Source organism: Ursus arctos, unplaced genomic scaffold (genome assembly GCF_023065955.2).
Source record: "Ursus arctos isolate Adak ecotype North America unplaced genomic scaffold, UrsArc2.0 scaffold_2, whole genome shotgun sequence".
Classification (NCBI taxonomy): domain Eukaryota; kingdom Metazoa; phylum Chordata; class Mammalia; order Carnivora; family Ursidae; genus Ursus; species Ursus arctos.
In genome coordinates this window covers 48,213,230-48,240,082 of record NW_026622874.1, presented here as the reverse complement: position 1 = coordinate 48,240,082, position 26,853 = coordinate 48,213,230, and the positions used below count along the sequence as shown (strand labels likewise).

General features: G+C 35.4%; 1 protein-coding gene across 2 annotated transcripts in view; it reads right to left on the bottom strand.

The window, feature by feature from the left end:
* Nucleotides 1-348: 348 nt before the first annotated feature.
* BRINP3 (BMP/retinoic acid inducible neural specific 3) overlaps nucleotides 349-26,853 on the bottom strand; it is a 376,710-nt gene continuing 350,205 nt past the window's right edge. For both annotated transcript variants that reach the window (XM_057315546.1, XM_026517375.4), the window contains exon 8: nucleotides 349-1,683. In XM_057315546.1, the coding sequence (XP_057171529.1) occupies nucleotides 567-1,683 (1,117 nt within the window). In that variant the 3' untranslated portion in view covers nucleotides 349-566. The remainder of the gene's footprint in view (nucleotides 1,684-26,853) is intronic.

Genomic DNA, 26,853 nt, shown 5'->3' with positions numbered 1-26,853 from the left:
GTAATAAAGGTACCACTGCCGTTGTGCTGTTGACCATAAAAATACAACCGAATATTAAATATTCTATCTAGTTGGGTTTTCTCTAAAGGCTATTGAAGGGGACCTTCAAATGTTTCCATTAAAAAACTCTTGGTGAATTTTCCCCAGGTTCTAACAAGCTATATCAAAATAAAACTCATTTCATGGAAAAAAGGAATCCCACAGCACTTCTTTTTAATAACTGTTCAGCTACAAAATTTTATTGGTATCTTTTTATGTTCCCTCTAGAGGATGTAATGCACAAAAGCATTGCCACGGAACATATAAAATTACAAATGAAATTTATTGTAAAAAGTAGAATGTCTTCTAGACTGGTGTCAGTATTTATTTCATTCATAAACCAAAACTGCAGTATAATATATTCATTGTCAGCAAGTTCATGTGTGTAAATTGCCATCCAATGTTATTGACTGATATAAGACAGATATTGAAAAGACAATTTAAATGTACTCTTCCAAACATAAACTGTTCCACAAAAGCACTGTAAAAACTCCTTCAAGATTTTGGGTTGTGCTTGACATTTATGGTTAACTACATAATTTGGTCGTGTCATAATCCACTGTGTTTGGCAATTTGGCATTAAACGCCTGCAGAGCAGATTGGATCCTCACCACCTCACTAGTAGACAGCTTGAGTCTATGACGAAGCAAGCAAGAGAAAAGATCTAGACGACGCTGACCAGGTGGGGAGAGTTTATTTACACGGTCTCTTATCTCTAGAAGTTGCAAAAGTGCTGAGTCCTGGGATCCCTGAGTATAGGGGTAGTCCAGCTGCAAAATCAAGTCCCGAATTGCTTCAGGGTCAAAGTGCATGCTGTAACCAAACACTTGAATGTTATTGATTTTCATATAACCCAGGTTCCGGGAAGGGTCAATAAATTCCAGCGGTTCGTAGTAAATGCTCTCATTGCCATTGGGGCCATTTGACTTGATGCGACTCCGCAGGTAGATGTGCACTGTCTCAAAAAATGTCTTCCATTTGTTGCCCAGAGTCAGAGACCAGTTATAACACTGCAGTGGGAGGTCCAGTTTAGTCCGCTCCCAGTCTGGAAAGCTGTTTTCATTCACAGGCATAAACCAGCTCTCGGAGTGGCTGCCTCCGAAGGGATTGACGTACACAGCCAGCACGGGCTCCAAGGTGCTGTTTTTAGTTAAGCAGATCTGTAAGGAGAGACCCAAGATCATATGGACCAGACTTGACTTGTACTTGTTACTCTTCAAGGTGAGGAGCATCCGCTTCCTCCAGGAGGGGTCAAACCAGCTATTGAGGCGCATGTCGTTGCTGATAAAAATGGCATGGACTTCTATTCGTCTGTCCGTCTTCTGCAACAGGTATTTCATCTCGAGGTCTTGCAGGTCAGTCTCAAAGCCAATATAGTGATCGGTGGACTCGGCAACCTCAGGCTTGCAGAGCCCCTGGCTCAGCATGTAGCCCGTGTTGCAGGTGCCACAGCGGGTGCGGTTGTCAGGGGCGCAGGTCAGGCAGGCGGAGGCGTCGCCCACCGTGCAAGGCAGGAACGAGGTGCAGACCACCTGGTCGTTCGGGCAAGTGCACGAGTGCGTCTCTTCCGAAAAGCTGCCCAGGAGGCCGTTCTCATTACAGTAGAGAAAAGACTGGATGCGAGTGAGCCAGTAGGTTGAGGTTCTAGAAACACAAAAGAACACGAAGCTATATAAATATAAAGACATTTTTTGGGTGTACGGCAATAAAATTCACCTTAGCTCTGAAAGCTTCACTATAATTTCTTAGGTTAGCTCCAGGTATTTCACGGAGATAAAAGATCCACACAGTTTACAATTGAAAATAGATACATTTTTATGTAATATTTGTATACGCTCATTATATTTTTTATAATAGTTTTTTTTCATTTTTCATTGCACAAGGTTAGATGTGGATATATTTGATTTGAACTGAAATACTGCATGGAATACCTTCTGGAGAGATTGTCATGTCGCTAGGGTACTCGGAAGCTGATTGCGAACATAATTGGGTCAGTTATTGTTTTGAAATTCTAACCAGCAACAGGAAATAAAAGTGATATCATCATAAAATATCTAGAGTAGCATTAGAGTGTATAAATGGTGACTGCTCATTCATCTGCTCTTAGCTTCATAAAGTACTAATGTTGCAGAAAGCCAAATAGTAAAATAAAAATGAAAAAAAATAAACAACTCTAAAGTGTCAATCAGTGTATTTAAATCCTCAGGTTTTATCAATATTGACAGAACAAGTACCCACCGAGAAGGAAAATATTATTAAAACATGTTTGACTTGATTCTTACAGGCTGCTCAAGAAAATTGTTGAAAAAAGCTCGTTAAAACCAACTACAAGTTGTTTTAATAAGGGTTAAGTGTGTCAGTTTAATGTGTTTGATTTGAATCATTAACATTTTTCCTTATTTTTACCCAGAAATCAGGCTAATCATGATGCAAATGTAAGATTTCACTCTTTGTGTTTTCCCCACATTATTCAAACTCTTTTTGGTGTGTTTTAACATCTCAGTAAAATAATGAAGGAAAACCATGTGGCCCTGTAATCAGATAATTCTTTGTTTTTTATCGTAGCTGTATGATCATGGAAGAGTTGAAGGGCATCTATACTGCACCATTCTCTCATGTGAAAAATGGGAGTAGCAATATCTTCCATACTTAGTTCTTGTGAGAAATAGGCTCAGACTGTATGCATGTGTTTAGACTATTACACCGTATATCTAATTTTGATACTTATGCCTTTCTGATGTTCATTATTTAGTACCTATGAGATTTTCTGCAAAATATATCTATTACACTCAATCCTTTACACTTTTTTTTAATGATTTTTTATTATATTATGTTAGTCACCATACAGTACATCCCCGGTTTCCGATGTAAGGCTCGATGATTCATTAGTTGCGTATAACACCCAGTGCACCATGCAATACGTGCCCTCCTTACTACCCATCACCAGTCTATCCCATTCTCCCACCCCCTTCCCCTCTGAGGCCCTCAGTTTGTTTCTCATAGTCCATAGTCTCTCGTGTTTCATTCCCCCTTCTGATTACCCCCCCTTTCTTTATCCCTTTCTTCCCCTACCGATCTTCCTAGTTCTTATGTTCCATAGATGAGAGAAATCATATGATAATTGTCTTTCTCTGCTTGACTTATTTCACTTAGCATTATCTCCTCCAATCCTTTACACTTTTACACTGCTGCTGTTTCAAAGACTTTGTATATGTGGAATACTGGTAAAACACAGGTATTAATCTGTGTAAATAACCAATAAAAACAATGTATTCAATATCCATAACAATATTTGAGCTATTTATATTACATATTCATTTTTGTTCCCTGCCCATCCTCCCCTTGCAATGCAACACTTATTTTTTTTAAGTGAGTTCTCCCTTGTTTTCCGAAATAAATCCAGTAACTCCTTTTTTCCCCTCTCATGCCACTTACTTATTCTTTTCATGGTACTTTTTTCACTTAAAATTTTGTATTATTCTGTACCTATTTTGTATTATTCTGTACCTAATTTGTATTATTCTTCATACTCCATTTATTCTATTAAACATAACATCCAGCTTGCCAGGAGCGTATATGCCTGTTCAATGCTACATATCCAGTGCCAAGTAGAATGCCAGGAGATCGCAGCCCTTTAATGTTTATTGAATCTTGAAGCAAACGCGTATATGAATTAAAAGACATTTTCTCAGTAAGTGTAATTTTGATTGAAATTTAAAGCCCTAGAAAGAACATTTAATACAGTTGTAAAGACCCAGTTCTCAAGTTGCAGGAAGTGGTGTTCCACGACATACACTTTGATATTTGCACAGTTAAATATATAAAAAGCTTTTCTTTTCCACCTTCCATAAATGTAACCTTTTGCTATAGACTCAGAAGGAAAAAAAAAAAAAAAAAAAAAAACCTAAACCAAACAACCAAAGCATAAAACATCTTCCTCTTAATTATTTCTCACGCTGAAAAACACTGACTGGAAACTTGAACCTATTAAATTCATTTCTAACTTTCTCTAGATTCTTTTAAAATAAGTTCTCAGAAAAACTCTGCCAGGAGTACACCCAAGGACGGTGAAATAGCAATGGCGTGAGGCTCTTTGGCGCTTCGTGAGCCATACAGCTACGTATGAGGAGCCCTCCTCCTCTAGCTCTGCTTTTCTCCCAGGCAGAATAAATGTGCAAAAAGCTTCCTTCTGTGGTGTATGAAATATCTTGACTATTTCTGTATTCAGTTTAGATATATAGAAATCATTACTGATTTTTAATCTGCAGTTACTGATGTATTTATTCCATCAGTTTTCTCTTTCGTAGGCTATGAATGTCTTGGCTTTTTGCTCTCTTTCCTCCCTCCTCTTTCCTTCCTCTCTTCTCCTTCTCTTCCTCCCTCCCTCCCTTTTCTTTCTTTCTTTCTTTCTTCCTTCCTTCCTTTCTTTTCTATGTTCTGTTCTCCCTTCCTCCCCCCTTTCTCTCTCTCTCCCTCTCTTCTGTAACTCTATTTGTGTCTTTAATATAAAGAATATAAAATATATATCCTATCTGGATTGAAAATTATATTTTCTTCCCTGAAACCAAAGCATAAATTCCCTGAGCCAATTCATCTTTCACTGTAAGCTCTAATCATGTTTCCAAATCATAAGGACAAACAAAAAAATGAAATAAATAGACCTAAGGCTAAAGACAGAGCTCACAAAACTAGGGCACTGTAGAAAGAAGCATTTGGACACTTTAGAAAAGCAATGGCTTTTTCAGCTTTCAATCTCTTCCAATCCTTTTCACGTCCCCGCAGATGCATTACTGAAGGAATGTGTTTCGGCTTCGTGGATTTCAGCTTGTCATGTATGAATATTGATAACTTGGCACACTGTCAAAGCTCCCATACCCTGGGACGGAAGAACTAACGTGTGGATTTTCTTCTTTTAGGCTTTTTGTCCTTTCTCTCCTACTACCTACCTTTTGACTATTTTACGGTATTTCACAAGTTAGGGAACAGATTTTTAAAGGAAAATTAAAATCAATAATCAATCTTTTCTTTACTCCTTATAAAATCTTGGCTAAAGGAAGAGTCAAAAATAGAGAAGGGAGCCACTTTGGATTTTTTTCATTTACCCAAATAATTACATAGTTTTATTTTTCACAACAAAGCAAAATTTTACTGCTTTTTTCTTTATTCTAAAGCATTTTAAGCTTATTTTAAATAAGCTTAATTGTTAGGTAACTTTATAAATTCATTTAATTAATGTATAATAAATAAAAATCAAAAGTAGGCTGTATCAAGTATTTTTATAACACTGCTTCCTTTTATATCTAAATATTTAAAGAAAGTAGTACCACATATTTTTTATTCTAATCTATAGCTTTTATTCACATTAATTATTTGGTGTCTCCTCGGGCTAAGGCTAGAAGATGCAATGTCAATAAGTGGACTCCTGGCAAGCAAGCCTTTTGTTGCTTTTTATCAAGCATGAGGCATGGTTTGTGACGTCTACTTAATTGCACTTCAATAAATATTTACTAAATAAAGGAAGTAAGAAAGGAAAGGAGAAAGGAAAGAGAGAGAAGTAAGGAGGGAGGGGAGACAGAAATGAGAGTGAAGAACTATGGATTATGGGAGAACAGAAGACAGAAATAGAAGACAGAATTAAAAAGGGCATTGGCGTGTGATAGCTACTATGATAGGGAGCATTTCAGGAAGGGGAGGGACTCCCTTATCTATCAGGAACAGAGTTTGCATTTTGGAAATAATTTCTACAATAGCTTTTATGGGATAGTACTGAGAGAAAAATGCCTTCCAAAGTTAGGTTAAAATTTAAGCTAAAAGCCTATAGCATGTTTTATAATTGAGGAATCACATGGCATACTAATTTGGGAACTTTAGACAGCTGATTAATCAGTTGTCTTGGTTCGATCTGTAATATTCTCCATGTGCTGAAGATCTGCTCTTCTCCATAAGATATGTGTCACGTGAGCATCAGAAGAGCCCCAGACTAGACTGTGAAGACCTGATTTCTGGGCCAGACTCTACCCGGTGACCACAGGTCACCTAGCGTCCTTAACCTTAAGCAGAACTCAAAGAAACACTAGTTCGACGTTTGGTTCTGCAGGACCCTGGGGAATACAGATAGCTTCCTGAACCTTCATGTGTCTGTGTGTGACTTCACTTGCCGATCTTTTGTCAGGGAGAAATGGTGTAAATATAAACCCCATCATCACCATCTCACGTGGGGCGGCTGCTTGTAATGAAACAATGTGAATGAAATGCTTGTCCCTAAAATTTTCCTGTTGTTAAAGATATCAACTAAGATATGGTCTTATGCTTACAGTTTTGAATGATGTTAAGTGTGGTTGGTGAAACAGATTCCTGGGCCTCCCTCCAGAGATACTACAGGAATTTTTAGGAGTAGGGCCCAGGAATATGCAATCCCAGAGGACATTATGTATGTACACACAGGCTGCAAGGTTCCTATGTGAGAAAATGAACAACCCAAACAGCGACTAGGGGATCTTTAAATACCATCTAGCCATGAGGATGTAAGCATATGTTCAAAGAAAGTAGAGAAAAGTTACCATTTCTGTGGAGAAATCAGCATCAGATGGCTTCGAATGAACACGTGGGGCTCTGTTGTCACTATGTAGCTACAGTTTGCAAACCCGACGCTAGAAAACCTGCCATGTGCGTGCACTGAAGAACAAAGCAAACCCCAAACCTACCTTAATAAATGAATTCTATGTTGCCACAGGAATATTAATTATTTAGTGACTACCTCTCATGGCATGGGCTGGCTACTTTGTATTCATTATTGAAAATTCTTCACAGTGGTTTCCAAAGGTTAACCTCCTTTTAACATTTTAAAAATACTGACATTCATAGTTTTAATGACTTTCTCTGTCACATATCTGTTAAGTAGGACAATGAAGACAAACTCAGAGAATCAAATTAAAGTATTATTTTTTAAAAAATGTAGTTGAAAGTGTTGTTCCATGGGATAATGAGAAAAAGTACTTAACAAATGACTTCAGGAAAATATCCATATATTTCTATTAGCTGGACAACATCAGAGATAAAATAACTTTAAATTTGATAAAAATAACTTTAAATTATGATATAAAGTTTAGCTTTTTGAGTGACAGTACACTCTATTGGCTTCAGTCACTTTTGGGGAGCCAAACTACTAACTTTGAAGCTCGTTTCATTTGCCTCATATATAAATTGGGAATAAAATATAGGTTGTTGTAAAAATTAAAGCACAATTTCAGGAAAAACACTTAAAAGAGTGCCTATGCACAGAATAAATGGGAAATAACTGTAAATGCTTATTTTTATTATCACTGTTCTTACTACTGTTATCTTTTAAAGAAATATCATTGTATGTAGTTTCTTTAATACAAATGTTTTTTCCTCCAGAAATTAAAAATTTTCATTTTATCTACAATTCATGCACTGCATGCATAATATCATCCTGTATTTCTGCATTTTATCTTTATCAAAATAAACACAGTTATTGATAACAAGGTCAAGACTATTTAAAAGTACATGTACGGCCTCTTTGGGGGTTTTGAAACTCTGAAACATATGTAAAGACAATATTGCTCAAATTCACGACATATATTCTGATGTGTAATGGTTTGCACTGAGGTATTGGAACATATCTTGATATAAAAACAATTACCTCCTCTCGCAGTTAAATCCTCTCTGAGCACTAATAATCTTATTTCAAAGGTCCCTTATTTCAACCTTCCAATCTTTTATTGCTCTCCAAATCTGCACAACGTGGATCCAAATTTTAAAACCTAAACAATATAATTTCAGTATCTTTTTGAAGTTAAATATCACTCTTTTAGAAGAGCATTTCATTTCAGCCTTCATAGATTTGTGTTTCTCTGACTCTAATTCTTTATACTAAATATGAATTTGGGATTAAGCACCCACAGCTATTTAAACAATCATAAGCTGATTATTAGCTCAGCCACAGACAGATAATACCAAATAATATTTTGTCAGTCGCCCTATTCCAATTCTGCTGCTCTGACCATCTCAGCCTTGACAATGTGGCCTGGGGCTCATGGGACACCCCCAACACATAATAGTCTCATTCTTAGAAACAGTTTTACACCCCAAGAAAAAGAATGTCATTGTCAAAAGTCCCTCAGCCATGGGTCTCCCAAGGAAGTGTCCATATACCACATTTGTATATAGATACACATCTATAGACCTATAGACCCATATGCACACACATTTTAATTCTAGTGTCTACTAATTATTTTGACTTGCAGAAAGACAATGAAAAAGGGAGTGAAGCAGTTGAAGATGTAGGTTATATTTTAAAGAAATTATTACCTGGTAGTAACATTCACTGAGATTTTATCATGAGCACAGTCCTTTATTAGGCATTATTTATTTATTCCTCTCAATTCTCACTACTTCCTGAGTAAGGATGCTTGTTACCCCAATTTATAAGTAAGGGCATGCCTTTCTAAAAAGCTTAAATAATTAGAACTTGTTCAAAGTCCAATAGCTAGTAAGTGATAGAACTGAAAGTACATCCTTGGTCTTTATTACTCCCAGTGATTTTTTTGGATATGACATCAAAAGCACAAGCAACAAAAGCAAAAATTAATAAGTAGGACAACAGCAAACAAAAGGTTTCAGTGCAACTAATTTGTAACACATTTGGTTGAGTGGCATACACAGACAAATCTGCATACTCTTAGAGAGCTACTGAAACATTTTGTCCCCGAAGATGCTGCATCTGATACTATCGTTCAAAAAAATCAAAAGATATATTTTTCTTCTACTCGTGACATAAAATGAAAAGAGACAGGTCAACATTCAGGCTGTGAAATGTAAGGCACACAAAAATGAACACAATTATGTAACTCTAAGTAAAGAGAAGATACTATCGAAAGAACACGAGCATTTTCCCAATTAGAATCCACATATAATTTTCTTCCAAAGATTACCAAAAATTGAAATATCTTGCCCACTGAGTCACATTAGATATTAACCTAAAAGAGCTTAAAATGTATGTATCATGTGCAAGTTCAGCTAGTAAGTGGTTAGTGTAACTAATGAACATTGATACAAATGCAATTTCTTTGCAAAAACAGGTAAATCTGGTCTCTCCTAAGTGCATTCATAACATCCTGGTTTTCATCCTCCATAACATTCATTACACCAAGTCATTATTACCAAATCATCTGTATCTCTCATTACATTATACAGTCTATGAAGAAAAATATGTACTTGTTTACTTCACTATTTTATTAGCACAACATACTAAATCAATGTACAATGTTTATACTTAAATTCCCCCATTACCACCTTCTAAACCTTTATTGTTTAAACTTTTTTAAAATTTGTGCATTATGGATCCAAATTTGAAAATCTAAATAATATAATTTAGGAATTTAAAATAAGATATTTATAAAGAGATCATTCCATTCCATCTTTCTTATTCTAGTACTTCAAATTTAATATAAATTTTATATAAGTGAATAAATCAGCTGAAAAAGCAAATTTAAGACTAAATTGGAAATGTCCTTCATTGTTTTTGTTGTTGTATTTGATATTTCATATGGCTTTCTTGATTACTAGTAAGTGTTGAACATTTTTAAAAATTGTCTTATTTTCATAATATCTGTTTTTCTTAAGTATGATTCATGACCAATTTCGTTCAACTTAGAGAAGATCAATAAAATGTTCTTAACTATTGTTTAAATAATTTAATTGATTTTAATGTTTTTCTACTATTTACATTTAAAGCATTTTTTTAAAAAAGATTTTATTTATTTGACAGAGAGAGAGAGACAGCCAGCGAGAAAGGGAACACAAGCAGGGGGAGTGGGAGAGGAAGAAGCAGGATCCCAGCAGAGCAGGGAGCCTGATGTGGGGCTCGATCCCAGGACCCTGGGATCACACCCTGAGCCAAAGGCAGACGTTGAACGACTGAGCCACTCAGGCGCCCCACATTTAAAGCATATTTTTAAATTAAATTAAATATAATTTGCCCAAATCAGATGTCCATCTATTCATACACCTATGAACACAGTTATGGCATGAACCATCTATGATATATCCACCTTTGTCTTAGAAATATCCCTCCAAATAGAATGTCTCCAAACTTACCATTTTCTTCTTTCTTAATACAGTCATCATTGTTCTGTACAGTGGTAGATATCAACTTATCCCTTTGTGTCTCAAGTGAAGCGAGAACCTGGTTTCTATAAGCCACGCACCTGCTCTTTTTGTCATTTTGTTACATTTGTGTACTAGCAAGCAAACCATAAAATTCCTCCATTTCTAATTGTATGACACCTCTATATTTTTAATATATAAGATACATTTTCACAAACCAGTAGCACTTATCTTTCAATGCTTAATAAAAAGTATATTCTCCATTTAGGCTGTTCCTGTTCCTCTCCCTAAATATGTGATGCTCAATTTCCACTACATTGAATTATCTTGTTATAGAGTTGAATGTCCTTTCTCCTCTGCTTAACCTGTTCAAGATGCAAATTGAAACATTTCTACTCTAAACAGTCTTTTTGACAATATAATATACAACAACTAAATTCCTTGAACGAGTGTATCAGTTATCCATATAACTGTATTTGTAATTAAGCCATGTATAAGCATACATTGTGGTTTAATAGATTCTTATCTCATTATTTCAACTAAAGTACACTATTCATGATAATATCTGTAATTGCCTACATGTTAGTTTTTTTATTTGGAGTCTAAGCCCCTCAGAAAAAAAGAACACAACTGTTATTTCATTGGAATTCCTAGAGACGGACCAAATGCCTTCCTGACACTTCCAAACAAAACTGCTAAGTCGAAATTGATTTATGAACTTATCTTTGTGAAAAAATGTCAGAGGGAATACTCTAAAAAAACCCCTCAGTGAAAAATGCCAAAAAAATTTGGCGATAACTATTTTAATGCATTATAATATGGAAAGAAAGATGCAGTAAACTTCATAGGCCATCATTGAAGTAAAAGAACAATATGAAGGAAGACATATGTGTGCCTGATCTCAAGGCTGGGGTGGTCATCCTGGGTATCAGAGACAAAGTCTGGTACACTTGAAGGCAAGAAATTGAATTAGAGACTCATTATATTTGTGAAGACAGATACTATGCATTTAGAGAAAGAATCAGCTTAAAAAATAGCAGCCAAAGCAACCAATATCTAGCAAAGGAAGAGAGCAAAATGAGTGCCCGCCATGACCTCATTGTTAGTAGAAGGGAAAATGCATACTCTATAAATTCAAAAACAGGAATGAAAATAATTATTTTAAAGTGCTCCAAAATTGTTGTAAGGTGGTAAAATTAAACATATACATTTTCTAGAGGAATGTACATTCTGCAAAGGAATCAAAGAATCAATATAGATAAAATTATTTTGACCATGACTCACAATCACAAAAAAACAAATGCACATGGGGATGTGGTATTTTTTATTTGTGATTGTTTTCACCCTTAAACGTTATTTTTCCCCTTCTCTACGTTGGATGCCATGGCCTAGAATCATAATACTACTTTTACACATATTTTCAGCTCCCTGCTTCCATTTGGCAAGAGCTTAACCCTGACTATCTGGATAATAAATGACAAGAAACTGGGCAAAATCTTGTTTTTATGTCCCACACAAGAAAATGTGAAAATCTGAAAACACTATAGTTTAACTTAAAAGACAAGAGTATTATGTATATTATTTATGCTTTTCAAATTACTGAACAACTGTGGGTAGTGTAAGAATGATAGTTATTCTATAAGTGTGAACACCAGTGCTGAACTCTAACCACAAAATTGCAAAGGTTTCATTGAATTTACTGCAGATTATAAATGTGATACTGCACAGGATTATTTTCAGACTGCTAATTTTATTATTATTATTATCACTATTACTATTATTATTATTTTGTAGCAAGAGAGAGAGTGTGGGTGGAGGGTGGAAAGACAGGGAGAGAGAGAATATTAAACAGGGTCCATGCCCAGCACAGAGCCTGATTCTCATTTTCTGTGTTGGAACCCTATTTCAATGTGATAGTATCAGGAGTTAGGGACTTTGGGAGGTGATTAGGTAATGAGGATGGAGCCATCATCAATGGAACTAGTGCCCTTAGAAGAGGGACGTAGACAGCTATCTCACCCTGTTTCCACCCTGTGAGGGCACAGTGAGAGGATGGCTATGTATAAAGGAGGAAGTGACTGCAAACTAGACACCAAGTCTTTCTGTGCTTTGATCTTCGTCCTCCAGCCTCCAGAACTTGAGAAATACACATTTGTTGTTCAAGTCGCCCAGTCTATGGTATTTTCATTATAGCCACCCAAATTGACTAAGACAGGTGTTATCTCCTAATTTTTCTACCAACTTAATATTTCATGTCAGTCTGTGGAAAATAAAAGTGAATCAAATGACTGTTTACAAAACAGAAACAATTCAGTATGTCTAGCCTTCTTTGGCCTCATTATTTTCCAAATGAGACCACAGGAAATGATGAATTATCTTAAATGACCATTTCACATCCATTCAGAAAACAAATAGTAGAGCAATCACTTTAATCCTTGGGTTCTCAAGCAGGCTTACATTATGTAGAACATCTCTTTCCTCAGCTCACAAGACGTCCCATTAACCAAAATATCATCTGATAGGGAAAAAAAATGAGTCACTCTGGATGATATCAGCAGTGACACAAATCAAATGGGTATTCAAAATGCACTGTTCTCTGACTTGTAGGGTAAACTACAACAATACAAATGGGAGCTCCTTATCAATTGGCAAAAAAATAGAGAGAAACTTGTGCCATTTCAAGAGCTTAATCTGTTCTGTTGGCAGGGGGGACATCCATAAATTTATTCCTTAGTGTTCTAGGTTTAACTTTAATTTAATTTTTGAACAGTAAATCCATTTTGAAATTATTTGAAAATTAGTTGCTTTTTTTTGCTTAAAAATTAGTTTTTAATTATCTTTATTTTTCTTTTCATTTGTTACCATGGCCTTTTATTACCTTTGAAAGATAAAATGAAAAGACATTATGTGCAAATAACTGCTGAAAATATGATGTGAAAAAAATCTAATAATTAATTCTTTTTATGTATTTATATATGAGACATACAAGTACCTATCCTAATACAAATAGTGTGATCTTATAACAGCATATGCAATTTGCCAACCAAGAGTTAACAAAGGCCATTCTAGAGATAGTTCACCAGATCCATAGAATGTATGTACTAGAGGTCAAAACTACGTTCTCTCTAGACCTCAGACTCACCAAAGTAATCACACACTCCTCATGTGCACCATTAAGTAATAATCTCAAATACATAATGAGCACTTACCATGAGCCAGGGACTATTTAAACATTTTACATATATACATATACATATAAATATATATGCATATTAACATTTAGCCCTTGCAACAACTCTGAAGTGAGTACTATTATTTTCCAAGAGGTGCCCCTTAAGTGACAGCACAAACTGTCTATAAAAAAGAGCCAGTGTCCATGCTCTTCACCACTCCACTATATTATCTATGGTGTTACTGGCCCAATAAAGGCATATATGAAAAAATGTTGAGAAAGGATATTTTTCTAGATAATTGGGATTTCAGTCTACCTCCTCAGATGACAATTGTCTGAAATGTTTTGACAGCCCAGATAAGCTTTGGACAAAATGTGAACGACTCTACTGTTTCTGGATTAACCAGCACAAAGTGAGAGGAAGACATAATTCACACTGACATCTTAATATCATCATGATTTTTAATAATCGAAAATCCCATATTTTATAGATTATTTTACAATCATATGAGAGTGAAAAAGAATCATGTGGTACAAAGGAGATTCAGAAATAACTTGGATCAGAGTGTCTCAGAGCCATTCTACCCACTTCACTGAAGAAAGAGTAGGTCTACCTGTTTCAGTTTAGAGCAATAATAAATAGATTTTTACATCACATGTACCTTGCATGAAAGAAAAACAATACCTAAGTGGATACAGGGCTAAAACCAACTCCTCTTTGTTCTGAAAGTTAAATTATTATTATGTAAACATTTTTAGTCATGTTTCCTTATCCTTCTAGCATAGGATAAAGTTGTTGGAAAATAATCATGAACTGTTTTCATTGAATGTTTCACCTAGGGAAGGGGATTAGTTTGGACTTTATGATAATCACATCCTTATCTAAACACAGTAGTTTATGCAAGATTTCATTCTCATTCTGTTTAACCTGTTATATATCATCTGTTTTGGTATCCGGTTGTGTAAGAGGCAAAGGCAAGCTGAGGAGGTAAGTGAGAAGCAGCAGGATGATTTGTAAATTAAGAATAGTGTTTCGTTTGTTGTTAATTGCCCATCCAATATCCACAAGCCCCTTATTCCTACAAACAGAAGCTTGATTTTGTTCACCACAATGTGCCAGAAAACAAAACAAAACAAAACAAAGCAGAACTACTTGCTCAGCTTTCCTTGAAGTTAGCAGTAGACACAGTTCTGATATACACAGATGTCTGATATGGAATAGTCTGGGATAACTTCTTTTTTCTGAAAGAAGTCAATAGCCATGCTTGCTACACCTCTTCCTGCTACTTATACTGAAAATAGTTCTGATTTCTGAAGCAGCAAGACCCATCCCATAGTTTCAAGACAACAAACATTCAAGAAAAGTTGAAAGAAACCAAACAAAAGCAGGCAGGCAAGTCCTGTTCTTAAGAGCCATCCACAACTGCAGCATCTTCAACATCAAGTTGCAGAGCCTTTGCCGGTATTTAGTTACTTTCTACAGAACTCCTGTTACTTTAAAAAGAAAAATCTTTGTTTTTAGGGTTCCATTCATCAAGTTTTCTGTGACTTGTAGCAGAATATTGATTACTAGGAACAAGATAAAAGTTTCAGAGAAGCAGTCAAACTTTGAAACTAAATAGTCCCTTGGTCTTGTGGTGGGGGTGGAGTGGGGGTGGAGGAAGAAACCCACTGTGCTTGGAGATTGACGGATATCTCAGGGTGGAGCAAGTGGAAGTAATTTGCATACTAACTGTAACAAGGCTTCAGAAGGAAACTCTACAAAAAGTAACTTGTTTTTTGCAACTCTAAAATAAAAGCCAAGCAAGCCAAATTCTTGGAACTTTCTTGGAATTAAAATATATAAAGACTGACAATCTGAAACAGAAAATTGCATCTATTGGCTTAATGGACAAGTGATTTTATGTCACTGAACAAAGAGGAAAAACACTTAACAATCAACAAAAGTATTAACAACTTGGGAAAGAATGGCGATTCTTCAGGCATTACTGAATACACCTGAAAGATTTTCAATGCTTGTTTAAAACAAAACCTGGAAGTGGAGGTATGTTTAAAAAAAAAAAAGGACTTTTACAAAAATAAGTGTGTGTTTTTAGCCTGTTAGCCATATCCCTGCAGTGAAGTTATTTTTGAAACAATGTCAAATTAATGTTGAGTGAATTTTGTTTTCTTGGTTCATGAGGATTTAGTAGAATTTCAAAAAATAATAGGTCATTACTGAAATTACTGAAATCATTGAGTATTTCTAAGTATTAGCAATATTATGACTTCGTTGACTGTGCCACCACCTAAGCCAGTAATATCTATATATTTCAGAATGCCTTCTGTTTTTGCAATGAAAAGTTTAGAGAATCCATTTGGAGCTTTAGATTGGGAAACAAAGTCAGTAAACCAATAAATACATACTGATTTTTTAAAAATCCAGTGTATGCTTTTCCTCTTCCAGTGATTCAAAAGTCTCTTTTTAGTGTCTTCCTAACAGTATTCGGACTCTCACAAGAAATGTTTTATTTCTCACTGCAGTTTATTCCCACATATATCACTCCTGTAAATGACCTGAAGTTCAGCCTCTTCCTATTCCTCTAAATTGAAAGAAGCGTGTCACCATATATCAACGCCAGAGTTGTTTTTGTGAGATTGTGCTGAAGCACTACATTCCCCAGGAAAGAACCCAGGATTAAATCAAACCTACAATTTTCGTTTCCATATTCAGGGCATAGTTTTTCATATGAAAAGAAAATCACATAGTATGTTTTCTTCCTTAAAGTATTAAAAACTATTGTGTCAAATTCTTCCACTCCTCCTGCTCACCTCTAAGTGCCTTAGATTCTAATTATTTTTATCTAGAGAACAGACAGGGGGAGGGGGCATCAACTGTGCTTATGAACATTAAGTTTCTGAAACTCTTCTGGCCTCTTCTGAATGCATTGTGTTTCCATTGATATCTACGCATGATTATCTCACTCCTCAGATAAAAACCTTCCAATCATCTCATTTAACATAAAAGTCTTTAGAGTGACTTCTAAGATCCTGCGTAACCATGCCTCCTACCATTCTCTAACCTCACTGAGATTCTCTTGCTCCAACCAGCCTTGCTGCCTCCTTGCTCCTTCCTGGACACTCCTTTGCTCCTGCTTCTGGGCATTTTTCATTTGCTCTTTCCTAGTCCTGGATCTCCCTTGATCATACATCTATCTCTATGGTCTCCTACATCATCTCCTTCAGATGTTTAATCTTGTATTTTCTTAGTTGAGGCTTTCTGTAGATATCCTGTTTAAAATTGTTGGCCACCCCAACCCTCCCTCCCTATGACCCTTCTCTGCTTTGTTTTTCTTGGAGCATTAATGTTCACGTTGTTTTAAATGTCTCTCTAGGGGCACCTGGGTGGCTCAGTTGGTTGAGCTCCGGACTCCTGATTTCAGCTCAGGTCATGATCTTGGGGTCCTGAGATTGAGCCCTGTGTGGAGCTCAGCACTCAGTGTGGAGTTGGCTTGAGTTTCTCTCCCTCTGTCCCGCCCCCTGCACACTCTCTCCCCCCACCTCAGATAAATAAATCTTTAAAAATAAAAAATAATAATAATAAATAAATGTCTTTCTTCACCAGAATGTTAGCCAGTGAAGGCAGGAATTTTTATCCCACTTATTTACAGTTATTTATAGTTGTATTCCCAGAAACACTATCTGGCTCATAGTATGCATTCAGTAAATTATGTTGAAGAATAAATTAATTCATTAGAAAATTTATAAAGTGAGAGGTATACTTAGTAGACACAAGTAAGTATAGCTTGATCAAGTGGCCTACCTGCAATTTACAGAAGGTTCTCTTAGATATAGTATGAACAATTTTCAGCAAAGTAGAAACACCTTGACTTGAAAATCATTACTCGTTTCTCTTCCTTTTGCTCCAAACACTATGTTCTATGCTTCAACAATCAAACTTCATTCTATTCAGGTTTCTTTTATCAAGCACTGGGATATTTGGAATAAAAATTCCACTTGGGGGAAATTTTAGAAAAAAGCAAAATTGAAGAGCAAAAAGAAGGGTCAATCTTTTTTTTTTTTTTAAGATTTTATTTATTTATTTGAGGGAGAGAGAGGGAGGGAGTGTGTAAGCAAGGGGAACAGCAGGGAGAGGGAGAAGCACGCTCTCCACTGAGTTGGGAGCCCGATGTGGGGTTTGATCCCAGGACCCCGGGATCATGACCTGAGCTGAAGGCAGAAGCTTAACCAACTGAGCCACCCAAGGCACCTTGGAAGGGTCAATCTTTAAACTATTTCTCACCTATAACTTGGCAAATATTTCTAGATCCCAGCTGCTTATCCCATGTTCTAGACAGCATCCATCTGCTTTTCCCCCTGAAAAGTAAATGAATGTTACTTCCATCCACATTAAAAAAAAATCTCTTGTTCTACCATCAGTGTCTGAGTTTATAATTTTCCACATTTTCTTAAAGAAAGGAAGAACATGGGAAAGAAACTTCTATGTTTTTATATATCAGCAACAGAAATCAAGGTTGAACAATTAAATCAATAATAACTTAGAATGACTTAATAACCCCGTATAAGCTCAGTGCTTTCTGGACACAGATGTGGAGACATTCAGACCAAGAGAGAAGCCCTGAATGTCACACTCACCAACAGCTGTAGCAAAGCAAAGGTGACAGATAATTTTTTATTGTAGTTTTAATATTTGATTTAAGAATATTTTGCTTAATGGCTCTGATACACATAAAACATGGTAGATGAACTTGATTTTCTGAACACGTTCCATTGTAACTTTCTGTTTGGCTTCCTTACACATTAACAGCGAAAAATGAGATCTGAAGTTAATATATATGCTCTCTGAGGCAACCTCTGAGAAATAAAACAACTGTGTTGCCCCAAGAAGCTGACAGCCATTGGAAGAGTTTTTTGGTGCATCTTAACTTTGCTAATCCATTCACTCCATTTCTATTCTTTTCATTTCATTCCACAAGAGCAATCAACATTCATTGCTTCCTGTGTAGTGTAAAATCAAAGGAAACATGAAGTTGTTCCCTAAAGCTGTGTACAGGAATGCTTACACTTGAGAATGTTTATCTACATGAGGCTACATTAAAATGGTTTCTGGCAGCCGTAACTTTCTCCTCCGAATAAACATCATGTTGCTGCTGAAAAATACTAATTGGAAATATCTGCCTCTCACAAATGTAGTGAAAAGCTACCATTAATAGCTGAAAATTGATTGAAGTAGACAACATCTGCTTTTAGAACCAAAGGCTCCGACAAATACTGTGTTGCTCTGGCAAGTGGGAATACACACATTTCAGATATGCTATGGCATGTCACATACACGGGAAAATTAGCTTTCAAAGTGGTGTGTCAACATTAATTTTCATAGTTTTGTAATATCTCTAATCATAACCAATAGGGTTAGACAAAAACACCTGCTGTCCTTTCTGTTATTTGTTTGACAAATTAAATTCAAAGTAGCATGACTACCCTATAACTGGATATCCACCCTGGGGTAAGTGTCATCAAATGTTCTTGCAATGTCAGCAGTTGGTATAAACATAACATCCTAAAGGGACTAAACAAAATTTCAAATGAAAGTATTTCCATTACCTTTCTTAATAGATTTTCTGATTCAAAGATTGAATGAGATAAATACGAGTTTTTATTCATGGAATAGTTACCTGAAGAGAATTGAAGGGGTGCGTTGAAGCTATACTTAGCTATTTGCATATGAAATACTCATGATACTTTCCTGTTCTTTTGCTCAATGAATTTGAGAGCCTTGTGTTTCTTGAAATTTCTGTACACAAGGACAGATTCCTGTTTTTCTGTATGATTGTAAAAAAATCCCAGTGCTTTGGGTATAGGGACACCATAATCCTCACAGTTACTCTCCAACTTAAAAGGATTATTGCCTCTTTAAATCAAATTGTAGTTGGTTAAAAGGGAACGACTGCCACTACTTTGGGTATTTAAGCTCCTATTCTATGCCAGATATACTTGACCTTCTCAATATAATGCCTTTGCAAAATATGGAACTAAAGGGTCTAAATCCCTTTGTAACCTAATTGTTCTATGTTAGAGCTAATGGTCTGATTGTTACTCAGGGTAAATTAAGAAGAAACATCTTGTTGAAGGTTTTAAAATTGTAGTATCAACTTTTAAACATTTTGTTTAACAAATTTCTACAAAAATCTTGTGTTAGTATAAACTAAAATATGCACATAACAATACATGCAATTTAATAACCATTTATTAAGCTCACTATTCTATAAATAATTGCTTAAAGTCTGAAAAGACATAATAACTAATCTTAAGGAGACTAAAATCAATTATTTTTATTAATTTTAAACAATTTTTTAGTCTTAAATTTTCAAACACGTACTACCAGTAGAAATTGCACCCAAGTTCCAGGTATTCATTAGCCAGTGTCAACAGCTACCAATATTTTGTATTTTGTTTTACATGTTTTATCCACCTCCTCCTCTTTTTGGGGATGGGCGGGGGGTAGGATGTGGTAGTTAACGTTTTAAAGCAAATTTCAGACCTCATGTCATTTCACTCTTAAATATTCTGTACGCAATTCTATATGCACCTCAAAAATTAAAATGTTGGAGGACCACTAACTTACATAATCATGTTTGCCTCTATCACATAACAAAAATTAACCATATTGACAGTGACTAATACCCAAAACATATTCAAATTTCTCTGAAATTCTAAAAATATATATTTTTAGTTATTAAAAATCAGGATTCAGAGATTCTATTCATTTCATTAGGTATCTATGTCCCTTAAGTCTTTTCAGTCTTGCTTTCTTTGTTTCTCCCCATGCCATTGACTTTTTGAGGAAATGAGATCAGTTTTGTAAAATATCCCACTCTCTGGGTTTGAATAATGGATTCATCAGTGTCATTTAATGGTGCCATTAAACTTGCCCTTCTATCCTTAATTAATTACCTGTAGATTAGAAGTTGGCATCAAATATATGATTAGACTCAAGTACACTGTGTTTTGGGGCACGGAATACAAAGAAATCTCATAAGGGATTCTGAATATTTACTATTTTTATGTTTCATATTCTTCCCTCAAATCATAAACAAACACACACAGACACACACAAACTCAGACAGTATAAACAATTCAGATTTCAAACCACACTCTGTGATAATCTAAAAAAAATTCGTTAAGAAAGAGCCTGTACGGCGTGATTAAGCCAAATACCAGGCCATTCCGTCTGACCCTAGACTTCTAGTTCTTCCCGTGCAAATAAGAGTTAAAATGTTATATTGTAAAAAATACAACTGGAATTAGGTTAAGAAATGGGTTTGCAATAGACACAGCTCTTCACAGAGGGCTTTCACATGGGATCTAAGAGAGAGGAGAAAGATGTATAATTTTATTAAGGAGCTATTTTAGGCACTTTACCTAACATATTTATATAATTCTCACTACTGTGAGGCAACTGTTATTAACACTATTTTTTATAGAGCAGATTACTGAGACTGAGGGGTGGAGTAATTTGCCTAAGGTCATAGAGATAATGAGTAAGTGGGAAATTAGGGATTTGAGCAAAGATCTTCCTACTACCTAGCAAAACCTTTAAAGTACATAGATGAGTACAGACGCCGGATATTCCTCCACGTACGTTGGAGTTATGTCCTGATAAACCTCTGGGAGGTTGAAAATATCATAAGTCAAAAAAGCATTTAACACACCCAAGGTACCAAACATTATAGCTTAGCCTAGCCTACCTTAATTAAGCATGCTCAGAACAACTACATTAGCCTACAGTTGGGCAAAATCATCTAACACAAAACCGATTTTATAATAAGGTGTTAAATATCTCTAGTTGTTGTTGGGTTTTTTTTTTTTTTTTTTGAACACTGATAGTGAAAAACAGGATGATTGTATGGGTACGGAATGGTTATAAGTGTACTGGTTGCTGACCCTCATGATCACGTGGCTGATTTAGAGCTGTCCAGCATCCTGAGAGAGTACCATACCTCATATGGCTAGCCTGGGAGAAGATAAAAATTCAAAATTTGAAGGACGATTTTGACTGAATGCTTATTGCTTTTGTACCAACATAAAGTAAAAAAAAAATCCTAAGTTGAACCATCATAAATCAGGAACCCTGCCCCAAATAAATTGCTTTATTGCTTACAATTCTTTTATTATAAAATATATTCCCTTGCATCAAGAAAGAAGAAAGGAAGCAAGGAAAGAAAGAAAAGAAAGGAAGGAAGGAAGCAAGGAAAGAGGGAGAAAAGAGCTAGTAATTCAAATAAAGTAATTGGGAAAATATAGTACCAAGGCTGCCTATTATAATAGAAAGTACTTGGTTATATTCCCAGCTTAACTTCAAACTACTGTTAAGTTTTCCTTCAATTTTAGCCTTAGAATAATTACTTCAGGTATAAACAAAGATTGATTTATTAACTGGTATTTATATTTTAATTTTGAAAGAGGTAAGCGTTTTTATAAGGATTTAATTTTACCATAGTGGCTAATATGCACTGCCTACTATGTTCCAGGTACTTTTCCAAACACCTTACCTTTATGAACTCATTTAGACTCAACAGGAACCTAAGATTGGTACTGATTATCTTCTCCATTTTGCAGTTGAGGAAAGTGAATTACAGTGAAGAGTGAAGTAATTTTGAGCATGAGCACTGAAGTGGCTGAGCTGGGTTTTAAACAGGCAATATGATACTCTAATGCACTACTTAATCCTGTATTTCCATAAAACTAGCTTCTTTTTAAAGGCACAATAAAAGGTAATGGTATTTCCTTCAGGTAATTAAAACCTCAATCAATTCTAAGAGACTCATTGATACATGAAAGAGGTAAGAATGTCTGCCAGTGCAGGAGGAAGAGGAGATGAACATTTTTTAACAGAGAAATAGAAAAAAACTAAATTATTCATGTATTTGTTCATCTATGAATCACTTACTGAGCTGAGATTTTTTGTTTCTGGCATATTCATCAATTCAAAGCATCTCCCAACAGGTTATCTCATGTCCTTTCTGGTTTGCTACGCTGTGACAAAAGCCATGTTTCTACATTAATAATGAGTTAAAATCTGAACTTTTAAAATCTGTTGAAATAGTATTTGAAATAAGAAGAGAAACAAAAGATAATTGTTGTTTATACTTTTCTGATTTTTCTGGTGTGTAGCTAAACAAACAACAAAAATTCATTTAGATTCATTTCTGTGTTACCATTATCAGAATTAAAGTTTACATCTTTTACATGGGAATACTTCTTGATAGTCTCTAAATTTTTAAGGTATTGCATTAGACTAAACTTTTTAAAAGTTTTTTTAAGCCTTTTATTTTTTTTAAGCCATTTATTATCCACAAAGTTCACTTATACTGAATGCAGATGTTTATTTCAGGTAACTTTCTTGTGCTTTGTTAAGGCATGTTACTGGGCTTAAATTTATGTGAGGGACAGGGAAAGCAGCGATGACAAGATTGAATTGTAGCTTATTCTGATTGATTAATGCCTTACATATATCTTCTTATGCTATAAAATCTTCTAGATGGAAGCCCCGGGATCTGGGGCTTATTATAAGTACCAAGGCTGAAGACAGGCAACTCTTAGGCTGCCTGTGGACCATTCAGCTGGGGGCTCCCTGCAGGTCACTGCTCAGTACTGAGGTGGTCAGGACCAGTGCCAGCATACTCAAGCTACTGAGTCTCAAAGAGCAGCTCTTTGTTTGCCTTATTACTTCACAATAAACTAATGAGTCAGTTTATGACTCCATCAAATCTAGCAAGCAAATATCTCATTGCTGCATTTCCTTAACTTTATCCTTCCCACTGTTAGATCTGTTGTTTTTATTTTATTTCATTTTCTTTACTTATTTTATCTTTGGAGGGAAAGGATGTTGGTTAACTGCTTTCTCTGGCGATTATGAAAGGTATATTTGAAAAAGCCTGAAGGCTAGTGATAAGAAGTTAGTGATTCCTAATTCTAACAGTAAAGAATTCTGAAAAACTCAGCTCTTCCTCATCCTTCTTCAGCATTATTTTTTTCTCTACTGCAACCTTATTTCATTGCAGTCAATGCACGATGAAGTATTTAGTAATAAAATCTTACCATTTCATGAAAATAATGTGTTGTATGGGATATGTGTATTAGAAAATGCAACATATAACAAAGAAAACACTTGGAAGGTTCTTCCCCTAGGACATATAAATATTTTCATTATAATTAATGTTTCTTTTAATGGTAAGCATTTAAATAGTTTTAAAACCTACCTTTTATTAAATATAGAATTTGCCTAAAACTGATTGTATACACACTATAACGCTTTTTAAAAATAATACTTGAATTAAGTACATACAGTAGCCACAGATAACGCATCCCTAGGTCTGCAGACCAAAAATTGAACTAGGGCATATAATACAGAATTGAAATTAAACTAAGGAAAATGCAAACAAGGGACTGCTTACAGTACAGTACATGTTGTCAACTAAGGTGAAAATGCCATGAAATCAAATTAAATACGGAATGATAAATAGATCAGGTAAATTTGCAAAGCTGAGAAAAAGGCTTAAAAGTCAACCTCCTACTGAATCAGACACACAGTGTGCTAGGCTGGAACTCTAGTTTGCTTTGTTCGTGGCAGACTGTTACTAGTATAATCTCCAAGAACATACAAAATGTGTTTCATTATTTGAGGATATAAAGATAATGAAAACGGTATATTAATATTAGAGATAAAACAAAAATGTTAAAAGTCAAAGTTGGATAAATATCAAATGCTGCTTAAAAACAATCCACACAGAAAATGTTATTGAAATGTTTTCTTCTACATTTCTTTATAAAAAATAATATTTCTATAAATAAATGTTAAAAGTTGTATTACTTTGCTCACCTATTTTGAAATATGTTAAATTGTCAACAAAATCTGAGTTAGTCTACTTAAGAGAAAACTTGCGTAAGCATAAATATGAAAGTTTAGTAAGTACTGATTAAGTTCTAATTATGTTTAATATCAATTTTAGATAACATTATGTGAGGAAAATGGAAATTAAAAAATAAATAATTTTTTTGTGTGTGAATTCCAAGTGCCTATTATACCAGAAATGCATACACATATATAATAAACATATAATCTAAGTAAAAAGCAATTCATAGGTTATGCTAATAAGTGTAAAAGTTATAAAAATACAAATCATGTGGGTGAAAATAACCAAAAAAGAGATGGTCCCTGAACTGAGGTTTATAGAATGAAGACGGTATGGATAAGTGAAGGGAACACCATGGTGACATTACTATGGAGAATCATATATTATATGGAGTAATAAATAGAGGAGTGATAGCACCCATGTTTTTTCCAACTGACAGTGAGTTCTCTCTGCCTTAAGTCCATTAATCAAATTAAATCAACATGTCTAGTATTGAATCCTCCTGTGTTATAATTTTTTTTTTACAGTTGGATCCATTGTTCATCCAATTATATGGTCTTGAGTTCCTTCATTGTTCATTCATGTATTGATTCATATATAGACACTCACTAGCAAGATATAGATATAGAAGTTATACTGGGTTAAATACCGTCCCTTCAAAAATCATGTCCATGTGGGCCTCAGAATGTGACTTTATTTGGAAATAGGGTCTTTACCATGTAATTAGTTAAACTTGGATGAGTCTATGCTGGATTAGGGTAGGCTCTAAATCCAAACACAACTGACCGTTGAACAACATGGGGGTTGAAGTGCTGGCCCCTCACTCAGTCAAAAACCTTCATATAACTCTGACTCCCCCAAAACATAACTACTAATAGACAACTGTTGACTGGAAACCTAACCCATTACATAAAGAGTCTATGAATACACATTTTGTATTTGAATTATATACCCTGTATTCTTAAAGTAAGCTAGAGAAAAGAAAATGTTAAGAAATCACAAAGAAGAGAAAATAAATTTACAATACTGTATTGTGTTTATGAAAATATGTCTATGTATAAATGGACCCCCAGAGTTCAAACTCATGTTGTTCAAGGGTCAAGGGCACTGGTAACCTTATAAGAGGAGATGACATAAAGACACAGGCACATAGAAGGAAGAAGCTCAGGTGACAATGGAGGCAGAGATTGGAGTGATGTAATTTCAAGTCAAGGGTTGCCAATATGTTCGTAGGAGCTAGCAAGTGGCAAGGAAAGGTTCTTCTTCAGAGCCAGAGGGATCATAGCCTGTGAACACCTTGGTTTCAGATTTCTGACATACAGAATGTTGAGAGAATAAATGTCCTTTATTTTTTTCAGTGACCCTGTTTGTGGCAAAGTTACCGCACGCTTAGGAAACATATAGAGATATAGATATAGAGATAGATAATAGATGATAAACAGATAACTAGCTAGCTAGACAGACAGACAGATAGATCTGCTTAGTCTGGTGCCAGCCCCTGAGATTTATAAAATGAGTAAGTCTGAGGTCATGCTCTTCTGAAGCTAAAAGTCTAGGAAATCAGGGAATCAGTTTTGAATTCTTCTTCTGTTCGAGCATAGTCGTCATGGGCCCTGAGCTTCCCAGCACATGCTTGTTCAGTGCACCAGGCTGCAAGGGTTATCTACCTCCTGACACTAAGCATTTCTGTAGCTAGTCACATAGGCAGCTAAGTAGATCAAGACAACTATAGCCTGATGGTGACTACTTTGTAACTGCCCCAGGGGAGGGGGGCCAGTTTGTTTACCAATTATCATAATGCTTATTTGTTGCTCAAAGTGTTAGACCCTTGATGCTGCATTTCTCAGCTGTGATGAAATCCCACCACATGTAAAGCATCCATCTAGACCCATCACATCCTCTCTGTGTGAATTTCAGGCAAGGGGAACCAATGCAATCATGCTGATGTTTACACTGCTTTACTTTGCCATGAGTAATAAAGAACTTTGTCCCTGATTCAGGAGTCTTGCGTCCTTTGCCAACATCCATGAAAGATAAGAGGCTAACAGAGTAGTTTGCAAGTCATATAAAACTTCAGAATCCTGCACCTTTCTTGACACTTCCTCCCTATTCACTTATTTGTGAAATTGTATTGTTTCATCATTTTCTTAGCCCTACTCATTGTACCACCAAGTCAATTAATTGGATTACTAGAGAAACTTTAAAAAAAAATGTTTTCTAAATGAACATCCACATCACTCAGCAAAAGGAGAAAAACAAACAAACACATTGAGTCCCCATTGCAAAGCCCTCAATGCAGCATTCCGGGCCCTTACAATCTGATCTCATGTAGTGCCTGGAATTTGTATTCACTCTCCAACTCTAATCATTCTCTTTAAATATGCTCACTTCCACATCTTTGTTTAAATCATTTCCCTGGTTTAGGTAGCTACATCAACCTAAGTCTTGCTCTTATATTAATGGACAAACACAGTAGAGTCTCCAAATTGTCATCAGCTCTCCTACCCCTTGCAGATTCTGAAGTCACTTAAAGTATCTCTGTACTTACATAGAATGTATATCCTTATGAGCCCCCTAAGTGGTGCAGACCACTCCAAT